Raw genomic sequence first — 22601 nt, 5'->3', positions numbered from 1 at the left:
TGTGGGGTTTTTTCCTCCCTTCCCCTGCTTTTCCCACTCCCCCAGGGTTCACAGAGGTTTGGTTTTGTTTTATTCTGGTTACTTTTAGTGGCAACATCTTGGCAGATCTGAGGCTTTCCCTATCTCTTTCTGGGTGGTACAAACCCAGCCCAGAAGATCCACTTAAACAAATGCTCTGCACAGGGGTTGCAGTAGCAATATAGCTTTATGTAGCCAAAAGGGTCAGGTTAATTTTTCATGTAAACAAGGCTGAGCTGTGTGCCTATAAAACGGTGTTTAACCTGTGTAACACTGAGCAGGTCAGTATTCATCTTTGTAAAGTGGAGCCTTAGATGGGTAAATGGTTTCCTTAATTGACTAGAGTAACAAATTCAGAGGCAGTGTAGCAGAGGACAGAGCTGGTGGTAGGCTGGGAAGCAAGAAGGTGCAAGCAGGCATTGCTGTGTGTGAGCACTACTAATCAAGCTGCCTGGACTTCACTTGCTTGCTTTCTGTGTGCCTCTAGTATACCTTTACAAACTGAATTGTCTTCTTCATGACTTAAAGGCCTTGTGAGTTGTGTTGAAGAGTTGTTCTGCAATCTTGGATCATTCATGATGGGCTCTGGACATGTATGCAGGTGACAAGTCTCCTATAAAACTCAGGTACAATTTACTATCAAGTTAATCTCAACCCATGCCTGATGTCCAGGTGTTCCAGAGTCTTGGCATCTTAAGTTATTCATTCATTTAGAGGATGAAAAGTTGAACAGGTGCACAGGGGACTTTGTGAAGCCAAGAGCCTAGTGTCCTGTTTCAGAATTACAGGATGGTAGGGATTGGAAGGGACCTCTGGAGATGATCCAGTCCAACCCCCTTGGTGAAAGAGTCACCCACAGCAGCCTGCCCAGGATCACAGTAGTCAGGGCGGTTTGGAATCTCTCCAGAGAAGGATATTCCACAACCACTCTGGGCAGCCTGCTCCAGGCCTCCAGCACCCTCACACTAAACAGGTTTTCCCTGTTCAGATGGAACATCCTGGGTTCTAGTTTGTGCTCTTTGTCCCTTGTCTTGTCATTGGGCACCACTGATAAGAGTCTGACCCCAGCCTCTTGCCCCCCACCCTTTATCTCTTGCTGAGCACTGCTCAGCTCCTCTCTGGGGCTGCTCTTCTCTTGGCTCAACAGCCCCAGGGCTCTCGGCCTTTCCTCCTCACAGAGATGCTCCAGGCTCCTCAGCATCTTTGTAGCCTCCCTTGAGCTCTCTCCAGCAGTTCCCTGTCTCTCTTGAACTGGGGAGCCCAGAGCTGGACCTAGTATTGTAGGTGTGGCCTCAATAGGGCAGAGTGGGAGGAGAACCTCCCTGGATCTGCTGGCCACACTCCTCTTAGTGCACTGACCCCATGCACCTTTCTGGCCGAGAGGGCACATTGCTGGCTCATGGTGAACTTGTCCCCCAGCACTCCCAAGCTCTTCTCTGCAGAGCTGCTTTCCAGCAGCTCAACCCCTCACCTCTGCTGGTGCAGGGAGTTATTATTCCCCAGGTGTAGGACTCTATGCTTGCCCTTGTTGCGCTTCATGACTCTCATCAGGAGGTTTTGGCTGTTCTGCTGCCATCAGCTTATTAGTCTAGCTCTCATCTGAGGCCCTAAATTCCAGTCCTTTGCTTGCCCTTGGCCAAGCTGGCTGTTAACACTATGAGGAGGCAAAAAGGCAGGAACTTAAGGAGTTATTTCCATTCCCACTGCTTGTCGCACTGTTGAGCACTGTCCTCTGGCTCCTTTGATGCCTTAGAGGAGTGATGGATGCTCTTGGATTGTGTCTGGTGTCCCTTTCTGGTTCCCTGATCATAATCTTTGACCCTTGCCTTCTTTCTTTTTATTGACCCCCCACAATTGTTTGGCTTTCCTTTCCTGTATCCTGCCCCCACTTTTTTATTTGAGTGGTGACAATCAATGTGTATTGCTTGCTCCTTAAAGAGCAAGCAATAAACCAAGCAATAAAGCCATGAGCGCAGGGCAGTGGAGTAGTACCGCTTGCCTGAGGTGCTGTGCCAGGCTCTTGCAGTGTGGCAGCTTCCTGAGCCAGGAGTTGGGGCCCAGGCTGACTTCTGATCTGCAGATTTGTCCAGAGGCTCTCGTGGCTGTGCTTTGGATGCTGGTGGGCTTGCCTGCAGGTGCACGCCACCTGTCCCTCTGCTGTGTCCAACAGGCTCAGTTCAAGGACTTCATTTATCTTGCATTTAGAAACCTGCTTGAGAGTTGGAAAGCTTCAGAGCAGGTACAAGTGAGGTGAAAAAGACAGTGTATTTTTTTTCCAGAGTAGAAAGCAAGGTTCTGGTTTGGCTGTGTGAAAAAGCTCTGGAGTGGTTTACTTTTCTGGTTGGAGTATGGCTTTGTTGTCACTGCCACTTCCACTGCTTGGGAGCTCTTTGGTTACAAACTGCTGCCCCACAGCTGGGAGCACATTTCCTGACTGGTGTTAAACAGGATAAAAGCAGAATTGTGGGGAAGGCTCTTAGGGAAGGAGGCATGGCCCTGATTTGTTCCACTGCTGCTGGAGTCCCCAGTCACAATACTCTATATAGAATTATAGAACTGCTTGCTTTGGAAGAGACCTCCAAGATCTTCCAGTCCAACTGTCAACCCAGTACCACCATGGCCATTAGACCATGTCCCCAAGTGCCATGTCTGCACATTTTTTTGGACACTTCCAGGGTTGGTGACTCATCCACCTTCCTGGGCAGCCTGTTCCAATGCCTGACCACTCTTTCACTACAGAAATTTCTACTAACCACAGAATGTTAGGGGTTGGAAGGGAGATCTAGAGATCTAGTCCAAACCCAGTATCCAATCTAAACATCCTCTGGTACTTCTGGCACTCTGGCATCCCTGGCACTCTGCACTGGTATAGTGGAGAGTGTCATAGCACTGTGAGTGCTTTGCTTTCTCCCCCTCTCCAGATGAGTTTAGGGATAAAAATGACCAAAGGTGCAATGAATAATAGCAACCCCCCCAAGCCAACCATCCAGAAGGCTTCTTTGTAGCTAAACAGAATAATGCAAATGAGTTGTGTGTGGTTGAAAGTTTATAACCTCAAGGAAAGATTAATTCCTGGTCTGTGTGCATCAGTACTTCAGCAATCAGGTGTTTTAAGCTGTTTTACTTAGTTTGCAGGAATAGGTGAAGACAATTTGATGTTGAACAGAATATTGTGGTGGGCCCAGGGAAAAAGCAGCAGAACCAGAGGCGAGGCACTGGTGCAGAGCCAACTGAAGGGGATTTCTTAGCTCATCTGTTTGCTTCTTTTGTGTGTGTGTGTGTGGTAGCTTTGTCTTGTTTCCTGTTTCTGGGGGTGAGGAGAAGGGGTGGAAAGAGAAAATGAATCAGATCCAAGTTGGGTTCTGCTCAAGAAGTGGCTGTGTTGCTAGCTGAAAATCCCTGTGTTTTCCTCCAAGGTGAGCCAAGCAATGACACCTTCCTGTTCCTTCCTGTTGCTTTTTTGAAATGTGGGTGGGACCCATGACAATGGTGGTGTTGAACCAGAAGTTGCTTTAATTGGTCTTCCAGTGGGTGTAAGCTGGAGCACAGGAAGTTCCACTTCAACCCTAAGGAGAAACTTCTTCGGTGTGAGGGTGCTGGAGCCCTGGAGCAGGCTGCTCAGGGAGGCTGTGGAGTCTCCTTCTCTGGAGAGATTCCAAACCTGCTTGGATGTGTTCCTGTGTGGCCTGCCCTAGGTGATCCTGCTTTGGTAGGGGGGTTGGACCTGACATCTGGAGATCCCTTCTAATCCCTAACATTCTGTGATTCTATGATCCACATGCCAAGGCAGTGACTGGAGAGGATTCCTGCCCAGGCAGCTGTGGTTAGCTGTGGATTTCATGCCCCTCTGTGCACCCTTAGTGAGTTAGTACTTGAAGGTGGTTGTGGCTTTGCAGGTAACTCTGCTGAGTATCCAAAAATGAGCCACACCAGTGTGTTTTTATTAGTACTTGTTTGCTCTCCTGGAGATGCTGCTGAGTTCCTGTCAGCCTCTGCCCTCTGTGTCCTCAGTGTCTGCAGCCTTGTTTGCAGTTTGTGGGAAGAGGAAATTGAAGATTGGTTGGGGTTGGAAGGGACCTCTGGAGGTAGTCTAACCCCCCTGCCAAGGCAGGTTCACCTAGAAAAGTCACTCAGGAACACATCCAGGCAGGTTTAGATGCCACCACCTCTCTGGGCAGCCTGCTCCAGGGCTTCATCACCCTTAAAGCAGTTCCTCTTCATGTTTAGATGGAGCTGCTTATGTTCCAGTTTGTGCCTGTTACCCCTTGCCCTGTCACTGGGCACCACTGAACAAAGCCTGATCCCATCCTGACACCCACCCTCTAAGTATTGATCAGCATTGATGAGATTCCCCCTCAGTCTTCTGTTTTCCAGACTAAACCCCTCCCATTCTCTCCTCCTTTCCTCACAAGAGGGATGTTCCAGTCCCTCAGCATCTTTGCAGCCCTTTTCTATACCCTCTCCAGCAAGTCCCTGTCCTTCTTGAAGTGGGGAGCCCAGAACTGGATGCAGTACTCCTGATGTAGCCTCACAAGGCCCTTGGCCTGGTGGCCACACCGTTCTACATGAACCCCAGGATTCCATTGGCCTTCTTGGCCACAAAGCCACATTGCTGGCTCATGATCATCCTGTTGGCCACCAGGTCCTTTGCCCAAGGGGTGAGCTAGAGCATCCTACGTTACATGTTCCTCCTGAGAGCTGCAGTCACTTCCAAACCTGCTAAACTCATCGTGACAACACTTCTGCATTACCTTCATGCTCACTTTTCTCCCTGCCATTTGTTTTTTGTGATAATGTTCTTTTCTTTCGTTCCCAGCTTGTGTTGGTGGAGCTGCAAGTTGAGAGTTGTGTGTGGGTGTGCAGTGATGGTGCAGTTCTTCCTGTGAAACCAACCATTGTTTGTAGCTAAGAGATGTTGCTGGAGGTTGCCGTGGGCATTGAGTGAAATTCTTCCCCTCATTGCTTGTGGGTTTTCTGTCTTTTTTTAAAGAGAAATGATTGGTTTCTAATGCTTAGGTAAGACTGACAGTGTTCCTGAATCAAAGGGAGTGACTGAAAAAGGAATTCTAAATGACTCCTCAAAACTTTCAACAGTGTGTTGCTTTGAAGAGTTGTCCTGGTTTCAGTTAGAGCAGAACAGACTGTTCAGAGGTTTGACTTCTCTGCTCACTGAGGCAGCCAAGAGGGCCAATGGCATCTTGGCCTGCATCAGGAACAGTGTGTCCAGCAGGAGCAGGGAGGTCATTCTGCCCCTGTACACTGCACTGGTTAGGCCACACCTCGAGTCCTGTGTCCAGTTCTGGGCCACTCAGTTTAGGAAGGAGGTTGACTTGCTGGAGCGTGTCCAGAGAAGGGCAACGAAGTTGGTGAGGGGCTTGGAACACAGCCCTGTGAGGAGAGGCTGAGGGAGCTGGGGCTGCTTAGCCTGGAGAGGAGGAGACTCAGGGGAGACCTTCTTGCTCTCTACAGCTACCTGAAGGGAGGTTGTAGACAGGCAGAGGTTGGTCTCTTCTCCCAGGCATCCGATACCAGAACAAGAGGACACAGTCTCAGGCTGCACCAAGGGAGGGAGGTTAGGAGGAAGTTTTACACAGAGAGTGTGATTGCCCATTGGAATGGGCTGCCCAGGGAGGTGGTGGAGTCACCATCATTGGAGGTGTTCAGGAGGAGACTTGGTAGGGTGCTTGGTTGCATGGTTTAGTTGATTAGGTGGTGTTGGATGATAGGTTGGATGCAATGATCTTGAAGGTCTCTTCCAACCTGGTCTGGTCTATTCTAATTCCTGCAGTCCAGGGCAGGTTTGCAGAGCCAGGGGCTGCGTCTAGCAGTGACAGTGCTGGGCTGCAGACCAAGGTCTCTGATAAATCTTGTATACTATGTGTGGGTGCAGAGTAAAAAGCTGCACCTGTGGGGCAGAGGGGACGTCTTGAGGATAAAGCTGAGGGATCATCATGGTCAGGTACTTTGCTTCTCCTTCACTCTGCTTCATTGGCCCTTGTCTCAGGAGGACTCTTTCTATTATGCTTTTGGTCTTGGTCCTTGAGTTTCCAAAGCCAGCTCCTGAATCTGATTCCCCATCTGCTGCCAGATCCAGCTGCAGTGGTGACGATGACCAGTGGCTATCAGGGTGTTGGGCTCAGTATTGGTTTGTGTCTATTTGTATCTGTTGCATTTTATTGCTCTCATTTTCATTAGTTTCAGTTTCCTGCCCCATTAGTGTCTCTCCCTCCTTCCCTTTGGGAAGGCAGAGGGCTTCACAGCGAGCATCTGGCACTTGTCTAGTGGCTGGCTCAGCCTTGACCCTTGGCAGGAATCTTTACCCTCATGTTTTCTCTAGCTTCAGTGGTGCTGCCCTTTGAGTAGCTTTTAGAAATGGAAAAAAGCTGTGGCAGACTCTTCCCCCTCTTGTAGCACTGTGGATTTTTGTTACTTGGGCTGGGCGTGTAGCTGAGAGGCTGGTATGTGAGCTCTGTTAATGCAACGCTGTCCACTTCTGCTGAAGCAAATTGTCTGATCAAACCTTTAATTATAGGAGTCTCTCTTTTGATTTCTTTTTTTTTTTTTAAATAAGCCACACATCAGCTCAAACAGCTCCAGGATTTGTGCACTTCTGCCTGCTTTCGAGTGGGTTCCTGAAGGGCTGGATTTGGAAGATGCGGTCAGCTGAAGGCAGGGGAGGGTGCTGCATCACAACATAACCAATTTAGCAATGAAAATGCGGTTGGAGTGGGGTCAGATTCTGATCATTTCTGACTTTCTAGCTTAAATAGCACTTTTTAGTGCAGATTTCATTCTGGTCCTCGGCACTCAAATACCTAGGTTTCCTTTTATTGCCAGCCATCAGTGGGGTTTTTGCAGGCTAAGCAAGAACTGCTTTTGCAGCACTGGCGAATTCTTGTGCCAGCAGATAAAGTAGGCTAATTCATAACAAACTTGGTGGGGTGTTTTTTTTTCCCTTATTTGAGGAATGCTCGTGGCAACCTCTTAACAAATTAAGTTTTGCCCCTTCTTGCAGTCATTGCTGACTGCAGGTTGGTAATTGGAATCTGTGCCGGTGGTGTTTGGAGTTTGAAGAGCTGTGCCTACTTATTACATCTTCAGAGACTGTATCATCTTCAGTGACTGTATCCCTAGGGTCTGAAATGCATCCTGTGGTTCTGAGAGTGGCTGTAAGCTGCTCTTCCATTCTTTCCCGATGATTTTAGAGAAGCTTTACACAATTTTCTGCCTCTAGGGTGGGAAGAAACACTGAGGTTAGAAGAGTTCTCAGTGGGTGGAATCAAAGAGGTCCAGCAGACATGCATTCACAGGTTGTATTGGGGTGGAAGGGACCCTCAAAGGGCATCTTGTCCAACCTCCCTGCAGTCAGCAGGGACACCTCCAACTAGATCAGGGTGCTCAGGGCTGCATTGAGTTTTACCTTGTACGTTTCCAGGGACAGGGCCTCAACCACATCTCTGGGCAACCTGTTCCAGTATTTTACCACTCTTGTTGTGAAGAACTTCTTCCTGATGTCCAACCTAAATCTCTGCTGCTCCAGTTGCAAACCATTGCCCCTTGTCCTATCACTCTAAGCCCTTCTAAACAGTCCCTCCTCAGCCTTCCTGTGGGTCCCTTTCAGATACTGAAATGTAGCTATATATATCTCACCTGAGCTCTGCTATCCTCTCTCCAGGCTGAGTCCCCTTGTTTGGTTGGGAAGTTCTATCCCTATATGCTTCAGTGTGGGAAATGTGACAGATAGGGCTGGGATTCTACTGTTTGAAATTAACCATTGCCTCAGGGATAACTTAAGTTGAAAGTTGTTGCTTCCTGCTTAAATTCAAGTGTGTTGCCTTGCTGTGTGGCCCAGTGTGACAGCCCTGCTCCAAAGAGCACACAGCTAAATACAGCGATTATCTGCTGATTAATTATTCTGGGTTTGGAAGCTAACTTCCAAACTCAATGCAAGATACCTTTTGTTGTGGAGACTGAAAAGTGGGTTTATTAGTGATAGTGGTAGCTCCCTGCTTGTGATGTGTTTTCTCCTGTCCCAGATGTTGAAGTCCATCTTAGTTATGCAGGAGATTCTCTTTTCTGGGGGAGATATCCTCTCTAAAGCGGTGTTCTGGTACCCTCTCGGTTTTCTTTACATAGCTTGAGTTCTGGTCACTGCAAACCTTGCAGCAGTAAACTGGGTGCTTGTTGGGAGATACCAGGATATTCATCTGGACACTGAACTGCTGGCTACGAGCAGCAGTGTAGTCCTAGCATTCTTTCAGGATGCTATCTATGAACTGGAGCCTTAGTGGGACATAAGTAAGGCACTAAGTGCCTGTGCTCGCTGTCATTTGGCTTGCTGTGTGCTTCCTTTCTAGCGCCTTTGAGGCAAAGCAGTCCTGGCAAAAAGAAAACACTCAGAGCCTGACACTTATGTAACTGTAGGCAAGAGGCCCCTGTTGGCACTGGTGGCTCCAAAAAGTGGCTTATCTGTGGCTGTGAAATCAGTGCTGTGGTTCCAGGAACGCCACCGGGAAGCTGTTTGCGCGGAGTGTGCCTCCTGTCTTCTTGACAAGAGCCAGAGCAAAGTGAAGGGCTGAAATCCTGTTGTGGGAGTGCATCCCTGCCTTTGGAATGGAGATCATAGAATGGCCTAGGATGGAAGAGAACTTAGAGATCATCTAATCCAGGGACACCCAGGTTACTCAGGGCCTCCCCCAACCTAGACTTGAACATCTCCAGGGAGGAGCCGTCCACAGCCTCTCTGGACAATCCATTCTGGAGTCTTGCCACCCTCATAATGAAGGCTTTCTTCCTAAGATCCAATCTAAACATTCTCTTTCAATTTAATTCCATTTCCCCTTGTCCTTTTGAGGACACTGTGGTATAAAGTCCCTCTCCAGCCTTCCTGTAGGTTCCCTTCAGGTATTGGAAGGCAGCTCTAAGGTACAACTACCTGAAGGGGGATTGTAGCCAGGAGGGAGTTGGTCTCTTCTCCCAGGCAACCAACACCAGAACAAGAGGACACAGTCTCAAGCTGTGCCAGGGGAAGTTTAGGCTCGAGGTGAGGAGAAAGTTCTTCACAGAGAGAGTTGTTAGCCATTGGAATAAGCTGCCCAGGGAGGTGGTGGAGTCCCCATCCCTGGAGGTGTTCAAGAGGGGATTGGACGTGGCACTTGGTGCCATGGTCTAGTCATGAGGTCTTGGGTGACAGGTTGGACTTGATGATCTTTGAGGCCTCTTCCAACCTTGGTGATACTGTGAATCTTCTCCAGGCTGAGGCTGAAGAATCCCACTTCCCTTAGCCTATCCTCATAGCAGAGGTGTACCTCTGAATCATCTTTGTGGCCCCTGAATCATCGTTGTGGCTTGGATCTATGGTCTTGCAGCAGTTGGTAAGCTGCAGGAGATAGCATGTACTGCTTTGGCATGTGTGGTGCTGCTTCATCTGATGCCATGCCCTGTGCTTGCTTTCATGTGAGAGTGCATCATGCAGGGTAGGTTGTGCTTCCAGATGGGACAAGGTGGCAGGCTCTGTGGCACTCTGCTGGCTTCAGTAAGAAGGTAGCAGGCAGGAGGTGACACCTCCTGTGTGGAGGAGAAAACAGAGTTACAAACCTCACTGTAGGGACAGCTACAGAGGCTGCATCTCAAGTCAGCAGCTAGGCCTGAAGATTTGCTAAATAAAGGGAGAAGTAGAGAAGAGTGTTTGGTAGTGGCTGTGGAAGGCTTTCTGATGAGTGCTCTCAGGTGCCTCTCTGCAGGCCTTCTCCACAAGAGCAGAGGGAACAGAGGGAAAAGCATCCCAAAACAGATCTGAGAGCTGGAATGGTGAGAAATAGGCTGATCTGAACTGGAATTTCTTCTTTTGGCTTGGCTGGTTACTGCAGTCTGGGGGGGGAAATCACAGCACAGCTGAATAGACTGATGTGGCAGAAGTGTGTGGAGAATCACAGAGAATGCCAGGTTGTAAGGGGCTCCAAGGATCATCTGATCCAGCCTTTCTAGGTGAGAGTGGAATTGAAATGAGTTGGCCCAGTAGTATGTCAAGCTGAGTCTTAAAACTGTCCAGGGTAGGGGAATCCACTTCTTCCCTTGGGACATGATTCCAATGCCTGACTGTCCTCATGGAGAAACATTTTCTTGAGTCCAGTGGGAAGCTCCCCAGCAGTAACTTGTCCCCACCACCCCTTGTCTTTTCCATGGGACTCTTTGTTAAATGGGAGTCTCCACCCTCTTGGTAGCCACCCTTCATGTACTGGTCCACAGCAATAAGGTCTCCCCTAAGCCTTCACTTCTCAAGGCTGAACAAACCCAGCTCTGTCTTCCCTCTCCTAGCAGGGCTTCCATGGCTCTGATCATTCTCATGGCCCTTCTCTGGATGCTTTCCAGCCTGTCCACACCTTTGGGTTTTTTTCCTACTGTGGGCACTAAAACTGCAAGCAGTGCTCCAGGTGTGAAACAGGCGCAGAATATAGGCAATGCAATGTCTGAGTTTGTATTCATGCTTCAGGTTGGAGTTGTAGGGGTTCCTAAGGAGGTGGTACTTTCATGGCATCTATGGTAGAGGAGAAGACTTGATAGCTGAGCAGAAGATGAAATTTAAGGTTGAGGGCTGTGTTAGAAGAGGGTAACTTTGTATTAAATAAACCCAGCTTAAATCTAACCTGCTTCAGTCCTCCTTGAAAAGCATCATGTATCCCAAACATCCTTGGCTAGCTGAGAGGAGTGTGGCTTTGTTTGTGGAATGGAGCAGATAAATTTATTTGGAAACTGAAGGGGAAGAGGAAAGAATGAAACTCTTCCTGGGTCCTCTTAGTTCTGTGGAAAACAGTTCTGAACTGTCAGTGAGTTGTCATGAACTGCCTGCATCTGAGCTGGGCTTTGAGATGAAGTGCGTCTGAACCTTTTGGAAACCAACACTGTTCAGAAGTTTAGTGTTAAGAGTGTGTGTTAGATCCTCCTCACAAGTCTTTATCTGTTGTCAGAGGCAAGGGATCCTGTCTGTCTCTCATGTGGGTTGGGGTTTGTTACCTACCTGAACTACCTAAAGGATTCCCTTGGGAACTAGGAAGTTGGTTCATTTTCTGGCTGGAAGTTGAAGCTGAGTCTTTGTTGTGAATCCCACTGTGAACCAGCCTCATGACGTGGGTGATGGAATAAGATCTGTAAGGTGCCAGTAAGAGTGGCAGAGGCCAGGATTGTCATTTGAAATGCCTGTGACTCCCTAAAGATCTAGGAGAGAAAGAAACAAGCTGCAAAATAATGCAGTCATAGAATCATTAATATTGGAAAAAGACCTTCTAAGATCAAGTCCAACTATAATCCAACTACTATGACCACTAAACTCTATCCTGAAGCATGAAGGGGGCCTACAGGAAGGCTGGGGAAGGACTTCTCAGGATCTCAGATAGTGATAGGACTAGGGGGAATGGAATGAAGCTGGAGGTGGGGAGATTCAGGCTAGATGTGAGGAGGAGGTTCTTCCCCATGAGAATGGTGAAGCCCTGGAATGGGTTGTCCAGGGAGGTGGTTGAGGCCCCGTCCCTGGGGGTGTTTAAGCCCAAGCTGGATGAGGCTCTGGGCAGCCTGATCTAGTGTGGGGTGTCCCTGCCCATGGCAGGGGGGTTGGAACTAGATGATCCTTGTGGTCCCTTCCAACCCTGAATGATACTATGATGACATCTACATGCTTCTTGAACACCTCCCAGTGAAGCCTGTTCCAATGCCTGACCACTTGTAATCAGCCTAAACTTCCCCTGGCACAAGAAGTCCATTTCCTCTTCTCCTGTGCCTGGGCACAATTATCTGCCCCAAAAGGGCAGGCAGGCAGCACAAAGGGTGTTCATGTGGAGAATGTCCTCCTAGGTATGAAATGTTCTGTTGTATGCTCTTTTATCAGTTTTTGGGTAGCATAATGCTTCAATCCAGCCTGTGTGGCCTGTGAGCCGGGCCCAGGTCAGCCCCACGCTGTGCTGGTGAGGCCACTTTGAGTATCATCTTCCCTGAGAAACTAGAAGAGTACAGCAAGTGTAGCTGAAAGCTTGTGGAAAGCAGCTTCTCAGGATAGCTGGAAATTGAAGACTGATAGGAGATGGCATGTGGAAGACTCCTCAGGTAGCAGAAGGTGGTGGGGCTGAAGTTGCAGCAGCAGAAGTGGGCAGTTAGCTCTTCCACTGTGCAACCAAAGGGAGTTGCTGTGGTCCGGAGTTTGGGAGGTACTGCTCTTGGTACAGGGCAGGTGGAACAAACTGGCTCAGCAGTGCCTGAGGGAGAGGCAGCACTGCCTTTGGGGGTGTGTGGGAGGGCAGCCTGGAAAAACAGGACCATGAGCACTGGATCTTTCCATGATGCTGTTGGGGTGCAGAGCTCGCTGTTGAAACGGTGCCCTTCATGGGAAACGCCTCTGGTGCCTTCGGGATACTGCTGGGAAGAAGCTGCAGAGTTGCATTCCTGTGCTTCCCAAAGTCTAGGAATGATTTGCATGCCAGTATTCTGAAAGGAGGCATCTGAAGGTCGTCTTAAAACCTTGAATTACCAGTTTTTGAAACCCCTGTGACCTTTAGTTGTGGCCTTTGGAAAGAGCACTGCATTCATCCCCCCAGTGCTTCCACACAGGCCAGCACATGGTGTGTGACTGCAGCCCCCAGCAATTTGGGACTGCTGAGCAGGGCCTGGGTTTGGGGCAGAGCTCATGGCACTGCTGCTGCAGTTACACCTTCTTCTTCAGGACAATAACCTGGCAAGGTACTTTTGACAGCTCCTGGCTTACTCTGAGGCCCTCTTAGCTCCACAAAGTGGCTCACCACATAGATGGGTGCTTGTCCCAGCAAGTGTGTGGCAGAGAAAGGAGCAGTAGGACTGTGGCAGTGTTGGCTTAAAGCCTAGCAGAGACTTCTTAAGCTTTAGCTGTTGCTAAGATCTTGATTCTTTGTATCAAGCAGAGCTGCTTGTTGGCTGGGAATTGTGGAGGTTCTGGAGGCACCAGAGTGATGTGGAAGTGACTTCTTTAAACTCCTGTTCTTTCCCTCACATCCTTGCAAGCACACTGAACCCCAGCAAGATATAGTTGTAGTAGTGAGCACCACCAAAGGGTTTGCAGTTACCATGCTAGGCTGTTAACATGGCTGGAGCTTCATGTGCCTGAGCATTACATGTTTTGGGATACATTCTGCTCCCTGCAGCAGCTGTGCTTGATGCTCTGTTCTCAGTGGCACCAGGTTCAACTCAATGTGACATTTGACTTTGCCCCATGTTTGTACTTGGAGGGCTCTGCCAGGGGTGCCAGTTCCTCTTGCTTCTGGCAGTTCTGCTCACAATGGTATCTGTGGTGGCACAGTGAACCAGATGGGCATCTCAGCCCACCCCACAGAAATGGATTCCTCCCCTCTACTCAGAGCAGCTCTTCCCCATCTGGTTAATCACTCAGCCATGGGGAAGGCTGTGCCAGTAGCGAGGGGGTGTGATGTGAAGATGAGAATGAGCTCCTAAAGGGGTGTGGGAGGATGAATGTTGGGTTTTCAGCAGCTTTTCTGCTGCTTATGAAACCATAGGCTGGGCAACCACAACTCCTTGTGTGCTGGTGGCTTTCTATATATTCCAGCACTTCAGATTCAGTGTCACTTGCTCCCTTCCACTGCATGCTCTGTGCTGCCTGGGCCCTGAGATTCCTGCTTTGAGTGCCTGCCCTGTGCATTACCATGCTCTGTGGTGTGGAGAACCTCTTTTGGTTACACCAACTCCATAAATGCTCCAGGCTTGGGGAAGAGTGGCTGGAAGGTTACCCAGAAGAGAGAGAGAATTGGGGGGGGGTGTTAGTCAGTAGCCAGCTGAAGGTGAGCCAGAGTGTGCCCGGGGCACCAGGAAGACCACCAGCATCCTGGTCTGGATCAAGGATAGCATGGCCAGGATGACCAGGAAAGCGATTGCTCCTCTGTACTGGGCACTGGTGAGACCACACCTTGAGCACTGGGATAGTTTTGGGGTTTTCACTTCAGAAGGACATAGAGGTGCTGGAGTGAGTCCAGAGAAGGGCAATGAAGCTGGTGAAGGGTCTGGAGAACAGGGCTGGTGAGGAGCAGCTGAGGAAACTGGCAGTGTTCTGCCTGGACAAAAGGAGGCTAAGACCTTCTGGCTCTACAACTCCCTGAAAGGAGGTTGGAGCCAAATAGGAGTTGGTCTCTTCTCCCAAGGAACAAGTGGGAAGATGAGAGCAAATGGCCTCAAGTGGCACCAGGGGTATTTAGGTTTGATATTTGAAGAAACTTCTCAACTGAAAGGGAACAGACTGCCCAGGGAGGTGGTTGAATCACCATCACTGGAGGTGTTTAAAAGCAGATGTGGTGCTGAGGGATGTGGTTTAGCAGCAGCCTGTCAAGTGAGTTGGTGGTCAGACTCCATGATGTTAAAGGTCTTTTCCAGCTGTAAGGATTCTGTCAGCTTGGTCACCCCAGCTCTCTGAGGCCAGTGCTATGCTGGCCTGCACTTGGGTCCAACTTCCAGAAGATGCTCTGTTTGTCCATGAGCTGCTGCAGTTATTGCAGGTGTCATGGAACTGTTGTGGTCACTCCAAGGGCCAATGATGAAGTGCTCTACTAGACCATCCTCTGGCTTGCATTGCTCTGTTACCAGTGAGGTGAGAGCTTGAGCAGTCATAGGGACAAGGCAGATTCCAGAGAACTGGAGTGTTCTCATGGTGGGTGCTTTAAGGTAGCTCTTGCAGTTAGACTCATGGAGTGGTTTGTGTAAAGGTTATCTAATCCAACTCCCCTGCAGTCAGCAGGGACATCCTCTACCAGCTCAGGTTGCTTAGAGCCTTGTCAAGCCTGAGCTCGAATAGCTCCAGGGGTGAGGCCTCAACTACCTCCCTGGGCAACCTGTTGCAGTGTTCCACCACTCTCATGGTGCAGAACTTGTTCCTTACCTCCAGTCTAAACCTTCTCTTCTCTCATTCCAAACCATTGCCCCTTGTCCTGTCACTGCAGGCTTTTGCACACAGTCCCTCTTCAGGTACTGAAAGGCTGCTATTAGGTGACCCTAGAGGCTTCTCCAGGATGGGAAAGTTGTCTTTTTATCCCCTACACCCTCCCCACCATGCACACTTCTGTGCTTTCACCTGCTTCTCTCTTCTCCCCAAGGATTTAACCAAATCACATCTTTGCTACAAGGCACAAACGCTACCCAAGTCGTTGCTGCCAGCCAGTGCAGTGGATATCGACCTCCTCTTCCTGGGTAAACTCAGCTGAAGTTCATGCTGAGTGGTTTTCTAGTCCATTACTTTGGGCTGAGTGGTGAGCTAGCACGCCAAGGTGGCTGCAGATGAATTGCCCTCATTATTCTAAGCCTACAATTAATGCATCTTCTCACCCCGTGCCGTGGCGCTGCCAGAGGCAGAGCAGCAGTAAATAGCTGGCAACAGCTTTTACCTAGAAACCTAATGGGCTTTCCAGAGCCCTGGGTGTGTTTCTCAGAAACCATGAAGCCTTTCAGGGTATTTTTCTTGCCTGCTTACGTAGGAAGCATTCCCAATGAGCTAATGGGGAGGGAAGCAACCGGTGACATTCCTCGCTGAGGACGTTACCGGGAGCTGAGGACTTCACACAGCTTGCTGGAGTCTGGGCTTTGTCAGAAGCCAGTGCAAAGCTGGAGCAGCAAAAGTAAAAAGGGGTGATGAGAGAAGGATGTTTAGTGAGTTCACAGGACTTATATACATGTCAGAGGTAGGGGGGGGAGGAGGAGGAGGAGGTGGTCCTCCTTCCTCCCTTCTCCAGCTAGCTCCCTGAAGGGTCTGGTGCTGCAACCTGACATGGAATCATAGAATGGGACCTTAACGACCATCCAGTTCCAACCTCCCTGCCATGGGCAGAGGCATCTCCCACTAGCCCAGGCTGCTCAAGGGCTTATCCAACCTGACCTTGAACTCCTCCAGGGAGAGGGCATCCACAACCTCCCTGGGCAACCTGTTCCAGTGTCTCCCCACCCTCACTGGAAAGAATCTCTTCCTAATTTCCAGTCTCGCTCTCCCCTCTTCCAGCTCAAAACCATTGCCCTTCATCCTGTCACTACAAATCCTTGTAGGATCCCTCAGGACCTTCAAGCTTTTTGATTTAAAACCATCAGAAATGTTGCATGTTTGCTAGCATGGAGCAGTCTCAGCTGATAATTCTCTTGTGCATTAGGCTTTCAGCTTTCCAGTGTGGGCACTTGGAGTGTGAGTGTAAGGTGGCGAACTTCAGTACAGGTTAGGTGACTCTTCCTACTTTGCAAGGTTGTGCTTCAGTGTGTAACAGCCTGCAGGCTTTTCAGGGCAAAGATGTGATTTCTGGTAGGGTAGTGAGAGCTTGGTCCCTCATATGGTGTCTGTGGTGTCAGACAGCCTGTGTGTTGCCTTGGGATCAGCCTGGCAGGAAGGTGCAGGTGGTGCCAAGCCCTAACTTCTTTCTGCCCTCTCAGTCTGAGCTGCTTGAGCGCCAGTGGGGAGGAAGCTGCCCTGCCCAGGCTGTTTGTGCAGTGTCAGTACAAAGGGGCTGGTGGTTGGTATGTGTCAAAAACATCATTAGCCACCAAAATTAGTGCCTTGCCTCCTGCTTCTTCAAAATAATGGGAAGTCGTGCTGGCAGCTTGGGGACATCTGGTGCTGTCAGAGCAATCTGGCTGTTGAGGCACCATGCAGAGACAATGCCCTGTCCAGAGAGATTAAAAATAGTGCCTAAGAAGCTTCTAAATCAGCTTCAGCAGTAGGTGTTTGGGAAAAGGGGTAAAAGGACTTTGGAAATGTTTCTCCTTGTGACTTCTTAAAACCTAAAAGTTACAAACAAGGTTTTAGTCTCATCTTGACTCTTGAGGGCAACCCAGGGCAGGAGAGGAACTGCAATCTGCTAAGCCTAAAGTGGTGTGAACTGGTTTTATCATATGATGGCTTAGGTTGGAAGGGACCTTAGAGATCATCTAGTTCCAAGCCCTCTGCCATGGGCAGGGATACCATTCAAATAGACTTGGTTGCTCAAGGCCTCATCCAACCTGGACTTGAACTGGCCCCTTAGTTTAGGAAGGACTTCGAGACACTTGAATGTGTCCAGAGAAGGGCAACGAGGCTGGGGAGAGGCCTTGAGCACAGCCCTGTGAGGAGAGGCTGAGGGAGCTGGGATGGTTTAGCCTGGAGAAGAGGAGGCTCAGGGGTGACCTCATTGCCCTCTACAACTACCTGAAAGGTGGTTGTAGCCAGGAAGGGGTTGGTCTCTTCTCCCAGGCAACCAGCACCAGAACAAGAGGACACAGTCTCAAGCTGCGCCAGGGGAAGTTTAGGCTGGGGGTGAGGAGAAAGTTCTTCCCAGAAAGAGCAATTGGTCATTGGAATGTGCTGCCCAGGGAGGTTGTGGAGTCCCCATCCCTGGAGGTGTTCAAGAGGGGATTGGACGTGGCACTTGGTGCCATGAGGTCTGTGGTGACAGGTTGGACTCGATGATCTTTGAGGTCTCTTCCAACCTCGGTGATACTGTGATACCTCTCCAGACGTGTTCCAGAGTCTCACCACCCTTGTACTCAAGAATTTCTTCCTAAGATTCAGCCTAAACCTACTCTCCTCCAGCTCAAAACCATTTTTCCTTGTCCTGGCTCTAGACACCCTCATGAAAAATCCCCCTGTAGGATCCCTTCAGGTATTGGAAGACAGCTCTAAGGTCCCCCCAGAGTCTTCTCCAGGCTGAAGAACCCCAGCTCCCTCAGGCTATCCTCATAGTAGAGGTGCTTCAGCCCTTGGATCATCTTTGGCCTCCTCTGGACTTATTCCAACAGCTCTGTGTCCTCCTTGTGCTGGGAAGAACATAACTGGATAGAGTATTCAGAGTGGGGGTCTCACAAGTGTGGAGGGGAAGTATCCCCTCCCCCCTATAACCACTTAAAATCAGTTTCTTCCTGACATTATGGCTCTGGATTTTCCTCTGCTGTGCTGTACAGCATCACAGTGTTCCTCTAGTGATGTGGTGTAGTTTATTTTTAATATTTTTCTTTTTTAGGCTGCTGCTCTCAGAAGCAGAGCTGTCTTCAGTAGTTGGAGTAAACTTTTCCCACAGTCATATTTGCTGTTCCATTGGGATGTTGATATCAAACCGGAACAGGAAGGGATGACTCAGTGACAGCTCTTAACAGATCTCTTCATGCAAATCTGCCTTTTCCTCCTATGTAAATGTTAAAAAAGAAGTGTAGTAGATATGGAAGCTGTTGAATATGAAGCAACTGGATCTTCTGGCTTTATAAGGCTTTTATTCACTACTTTGCCTTTATACTCCAAAGGGCAAGTTGGGTGAAGGGGCAGGTTGAATGATGTGAGTTAAGACCTGATGCTGTTGCAGTTGAGGTGTTGCCTTCTGCTGCCCTCAGAGCTGGTCTGGGAGCACAGGCTGGCCATTCCAGTACCTGAAGCAGGCCTGCAAGGAAGGGACTTGTGGCAAGAGATTGTAGTGATAAGACAAGAAGGAATGGACTGAAGCTGGAGGAGAGCAGATTTACACTGGAGATTAGGAAGAAACTTCTTCCCGTTAGGGTGGCGGAGACACTGGAACAGGTTGCTCAGTGAGGTTGTGGATGCCTCCTGCCGGGAGGTGTTCAAGGCCAAGTTGGATGAGGCCTTGAGCAACCTGGGCTGGTGGGAAGTGTCCCCATCCAAAGCAGGGAGGTTGGAATGGGATGATCTTTAAGGTTCCTTCCAACCCAAACAACTGATAAACAGACCAAACACCACCTGTCATGCCATTGCTCTGACAAGATGTTTCTGCCCAAAAGCCATACTATGGCCAGTAGATAGAGAGAGGTGATTCTGCCGCTTCACTCTGGTATAGACCACACCTGGAGTACTGTGCCCAGCTCTGGAGCCCTCAACCAGCAGGGTCATGGATTGGGCCCAGAGGAGCGCTACAAACATGATCAGGGCTGGAGCACCTCTGCTGCAAGGACAGGCTGAGGGAGCTTGGGTTGTTCAGCCTGGAGAAGGCTCCAGGGAGACCTAATAGCAGCCTTCCAGTGCCTCAAGGGGCTACAAGAAAGCTGCAGAGGGGCTGTTTGCAAAGGCCTGCAGGGACAGGATGAGGGACAATGGTTTGAAATGAGAGCAGAGCAGATTTAGATTGGATGTGAGGAACAAGTTCTGCAGCTTGAGGGTGATGGAACCCTGGAACAGGTTGCTCGGGGAGGTGGTTGAGGCCCCATCCCTGGAGCTATTCAAGGTCAGGCTTGACAAGGCTCTGAGCAATCTGATCTAGTGGAGGATATCCCTGCTGACTGCAAGGCAGTTGGATTAAATAACCTTTGGAGGTCCCTTCCAACCCAAATCACTCAGTGATCCTGGTGTGATTGTTTTGTTTTGGGTTTATTTTCTAGCAAGAATGTCTGTAGCAAGCAGCTTTTAAAGTTCTCTCCAGTTCGACCCAACCCTGAGACAGGGTAACCTCCATTTACAGCAAACCACCACATTGTGTATCTATCCACTGTTTTATAGTAAATAAAGCAACATCTGTGTTCTTACAGTTCTCTGTCTTCTTCCAGAAATGACTGCTGTTACTGCAGGCAACGTGAACTTCAAATGGGACCCCAAAAGCTTGGAGATAAGGACGCTGGCGGTTGAAAGACTACTGGAGCCTCTTGTTACACAGGTAGGGAGAAAAAAGGGGGTGGCAAATAAAACCTTCATGAGGATGAGAAGGCTCTGAGGAGACCTTATTGTGGCCTTCCAGTATATGAAGGGGGCCTACAAAAAAGCTGGAGAGGAACTTTTTAGGGTGTCAGGTAGCGATAGGACTAGGGGGAATGGAACAAAACTAGAAGTGGGGAGATTGAGACTGGATGTTAGGAAGGAGTTGTTCCCCATGAGGGTGGTGAGAGACTGGCACAGGTTGCCCAGGGAGGTGGTGGCAGCCTCATCCTTAGAGGTTTTTACAGCCAGGCTGGATGTGGCTGTGAGCATCCTGCTGTACTGTGAGGTGTTCCTGCCCATGGCAGGGGGGTTGGAACTGGCTGATCCTTGGGGTCCCTTCCAACCCTGACAATTCTGTGATTTTATGATTTACTGTGTTGATGGATTAATTAATTAATTAACTTTCAAAGCTTAAATTCCAGGAGTAAAAACACTACAAAACTAAAGATGGAGAAGTTGTGTTAATAACTCCTTCAATTCTATTATAAGAGAGTTATGGCTTAGTGCTGCCCCTTGAGTTCTGGATCAGTTTGGACTGGATGATCTTGAAGGTCTCTTCCAACCAAATATATTCTGTGATTGGGCACATGGCTAGAAAGGTGCAGCTGATGAAGCAGCAGATTTCAGTTATCAGTGCAGAAATGCATGCTGGTATCTCACCTTCTGTGGCTGCTGAGCTGTTCCTTGCCTGTGTTTTGGGTGCTCTGCTGCTGATCTGTAGAGTCTTACAAAAGCTGTGTTGTATCACATAGAAACTGGTGTCTGGGAGGGGTGGAAGTCCCTGGAATGGAGGCTTTATGCTTATAGAAGGAGGGCCTCTCAAGTGTGGTAGTGTGTGTGTGTATATTGGTTATTCTTCTTGTTGTTTAGGGGAAGTTGGGTGTTTTGGGGGAGTAGGGAGAGTTTTGGAGGAGTAGTGTCATAGTATCAGTCAGGGTGGGAAGGGACCACAAGGATCATCTAATTCCAACCCCCCTGCCATGGGCAGGGACACCCCACACTAGAGCAGGATGGCCAGAGCCTCGTCCAGCCTGGGCTTAAACACCTCCAGGGATGGTGCCCCAACCACCTTCCTGGACAACCCATGCCAGGGCTTCACCACTCTCATGGTGAAGAACTTCCTCCTCACATCCAGCCTGAATCTCCCCACCTCCAGCTTCATTCCATTCCCCCTAGTCCTATCACTACCTGAGATCTTGAGAAGTCCTTCCCCAGCCTTCCTGTAGGCCCCCTTCAGATACTGGAAGGCCACCATGAGGTCACCTTGGAGCCTTCTGTTCTCCAGACTGAACATCCCCAACTCCTTCAGTCCCTCCCTTTTTTGGGAGTGTGTGTGGATTTTGGTTGTTTTGGGGGTTGTTTTGTTTGTTTTTATTGATGTTGGTTTAGGGATTTTTTTAGGGGGTTTGGTTGGTTATTTTTGGTTGGCTGGTTTGGGGTTTTGTTATCATTTGTCTTTTATTTTTTGGTTCTGGGTTTTTTTGGGGTGGGGTTGTGGTTTTGCATGATTTTTGTTGTTTGACTGTTTTGTTGGGTTTTTGTTTGGGTGTCTTGGGTTTGTTTTCTTTTTATCTGTGTTTTGAGTTCCCTTTGGAAGGAGGTTCAGGTAAACTGAAATGCGTGGTGGGGGATGTTTGCAACCTGTCTGGAGCAGCCTCAGCTAGGTTATTGACCCCTCTTCCACCCAAGGAGTATGCTTTGATGGCATTTGGTACTGTTCAGGGTATCTTTTACAAGATGCCATTTCTGCTGATGCTTGTGACTAAAAGCCTATTTCTTCTGCATGGTGTGCATTGCTCAGTGAAATGCACCAAAGAGCACAGGAGAGCCTAGAGTAAGCCTTGTGAATGTAAGCTGTGTGCACTGGGTGTTCTGAAGCTTCTTGGAAGAAACTTTCTAGGAGGCCTGAGAGAGGAGGTGCACTGGAGACAGGGAACTCTATCTTCTTCAGCATCATTTCAGTGACAGTAGGAACTTGTCACAAGCTCCTGCCAAGCGCAGCCTGCAGCAATCAAGGTTCTGTTTCCAGTTTTAACATCCCTTTAATCACCAAGCTGCTGCTCCTACCTGTCCAGATACTCAGATGGACAGTTGGATCATCTTCTCTATAGCTTTTTAGCTGGAGTTACTGAGGGAGTCTGTCTCTATGAGAAATTGCCCTAATCTGGTAAACGTAACTGGACAGACTTGTTTATAAGACCTTTCTGTCAGTGTCTGTAACCTGCTCCTCCAGTAGCTCTTCTGGCAATCCCAAATGATATGAATGATGGGGCTGCCAAAAAGAGAGGGAAGAGGAGTAAGTTGCCATGTTGCAGCTTGTCTGTGGAGCACATGATGAACTGAAGCTACCCGGTATGAAAGCCTCCTGTTAACCATGAGGGCTATTCCCAGCTGATGGCTTTCTCTTGCTAAATCAACCTACTTGAGAAAATGGATTCAGCCCTGAGAGCCTTTGTCAGTGGTCCTTGGGCTCTCTAGAGGAGACATATTTTTAATGCTGTGATTTCATATCCCTCTGAAGTAGCTTAAACTTAACAAAAAGGAGAGGGGGTGAGAAAAAGGCAAAGGGAAAAGCATCTGTGTGGATTTGGTGGCCTCTTTCTGATTGAAGGGAGTGGATCCTGAGCTAATGGAGAACCTGGTGGTCATCTGGCTGCTGCTGACCAGTGCCTAGCAGGGTTTCAGGCTAAAGCAGAAAACTTGGAAGTATTTGTTTGTTGCAGGAGGACTGTGAGAGTTCATTTTGCGTTGTGTAAGGGAAATAATGAGCTGCAGGAAGCCCTTTTGCTCTGCATTCAGTCCATTGGCTATAGAGCTGTTTTGGACTGAATAGACACCGTGTTGCTAGCTTCCTGTACATAATGACTGCAGCCTTGTTTGGGATCCTTTATGCCTGCAGAACTATCCCAAACTAATT

At 49.0% G+C, this 22601-nt stretch overlaps 1 protein-coding gene across 1 annotated transcript in view; it reads left to right on the top strand.

The window, feature by feature from the left end:
• Positions 1–22601, top strand: part of CTNNA1 (catenin alpha 1) — a 165021-nt gene that overhangs the window by 4635 nt on the left and 137785 nt on the right. The window contains exon 2 of the mRNA XM_068157813.1: positions 19537–19643. Coding sequence (XP_068013914.1) covers positions 19539–19643 — 105 coding nt within the window. The 5' untranslated portion in view covers positions 19537–19538. The remainder of the gene's footprint in view (positions 1–19536; positions 19644–22601) is intronic.

Source organism: Melanerpes formicivorus, unplaced genomic scaffold (genome assembly GCF_026170545.1).
Source record: "Melanerpes formicivorus ecotype bairdi unplaced genomic scaffold, bMelFor1.0.p_v2 SCAF_2, whole genome shotgun sequence".
In the NCBI taxonomy this organism is placed as follows: Eukaryota; Metazoa; Chordata; class Aves; order Piciformes; family Picidae; genus Melanerpes; species Melanerpes formicivorus.
The sequence above is the reverse complement of the archived record's forward strand: the minus strand, read 5'-3'. Positions and strand labels throughout refer to the sequence as shown.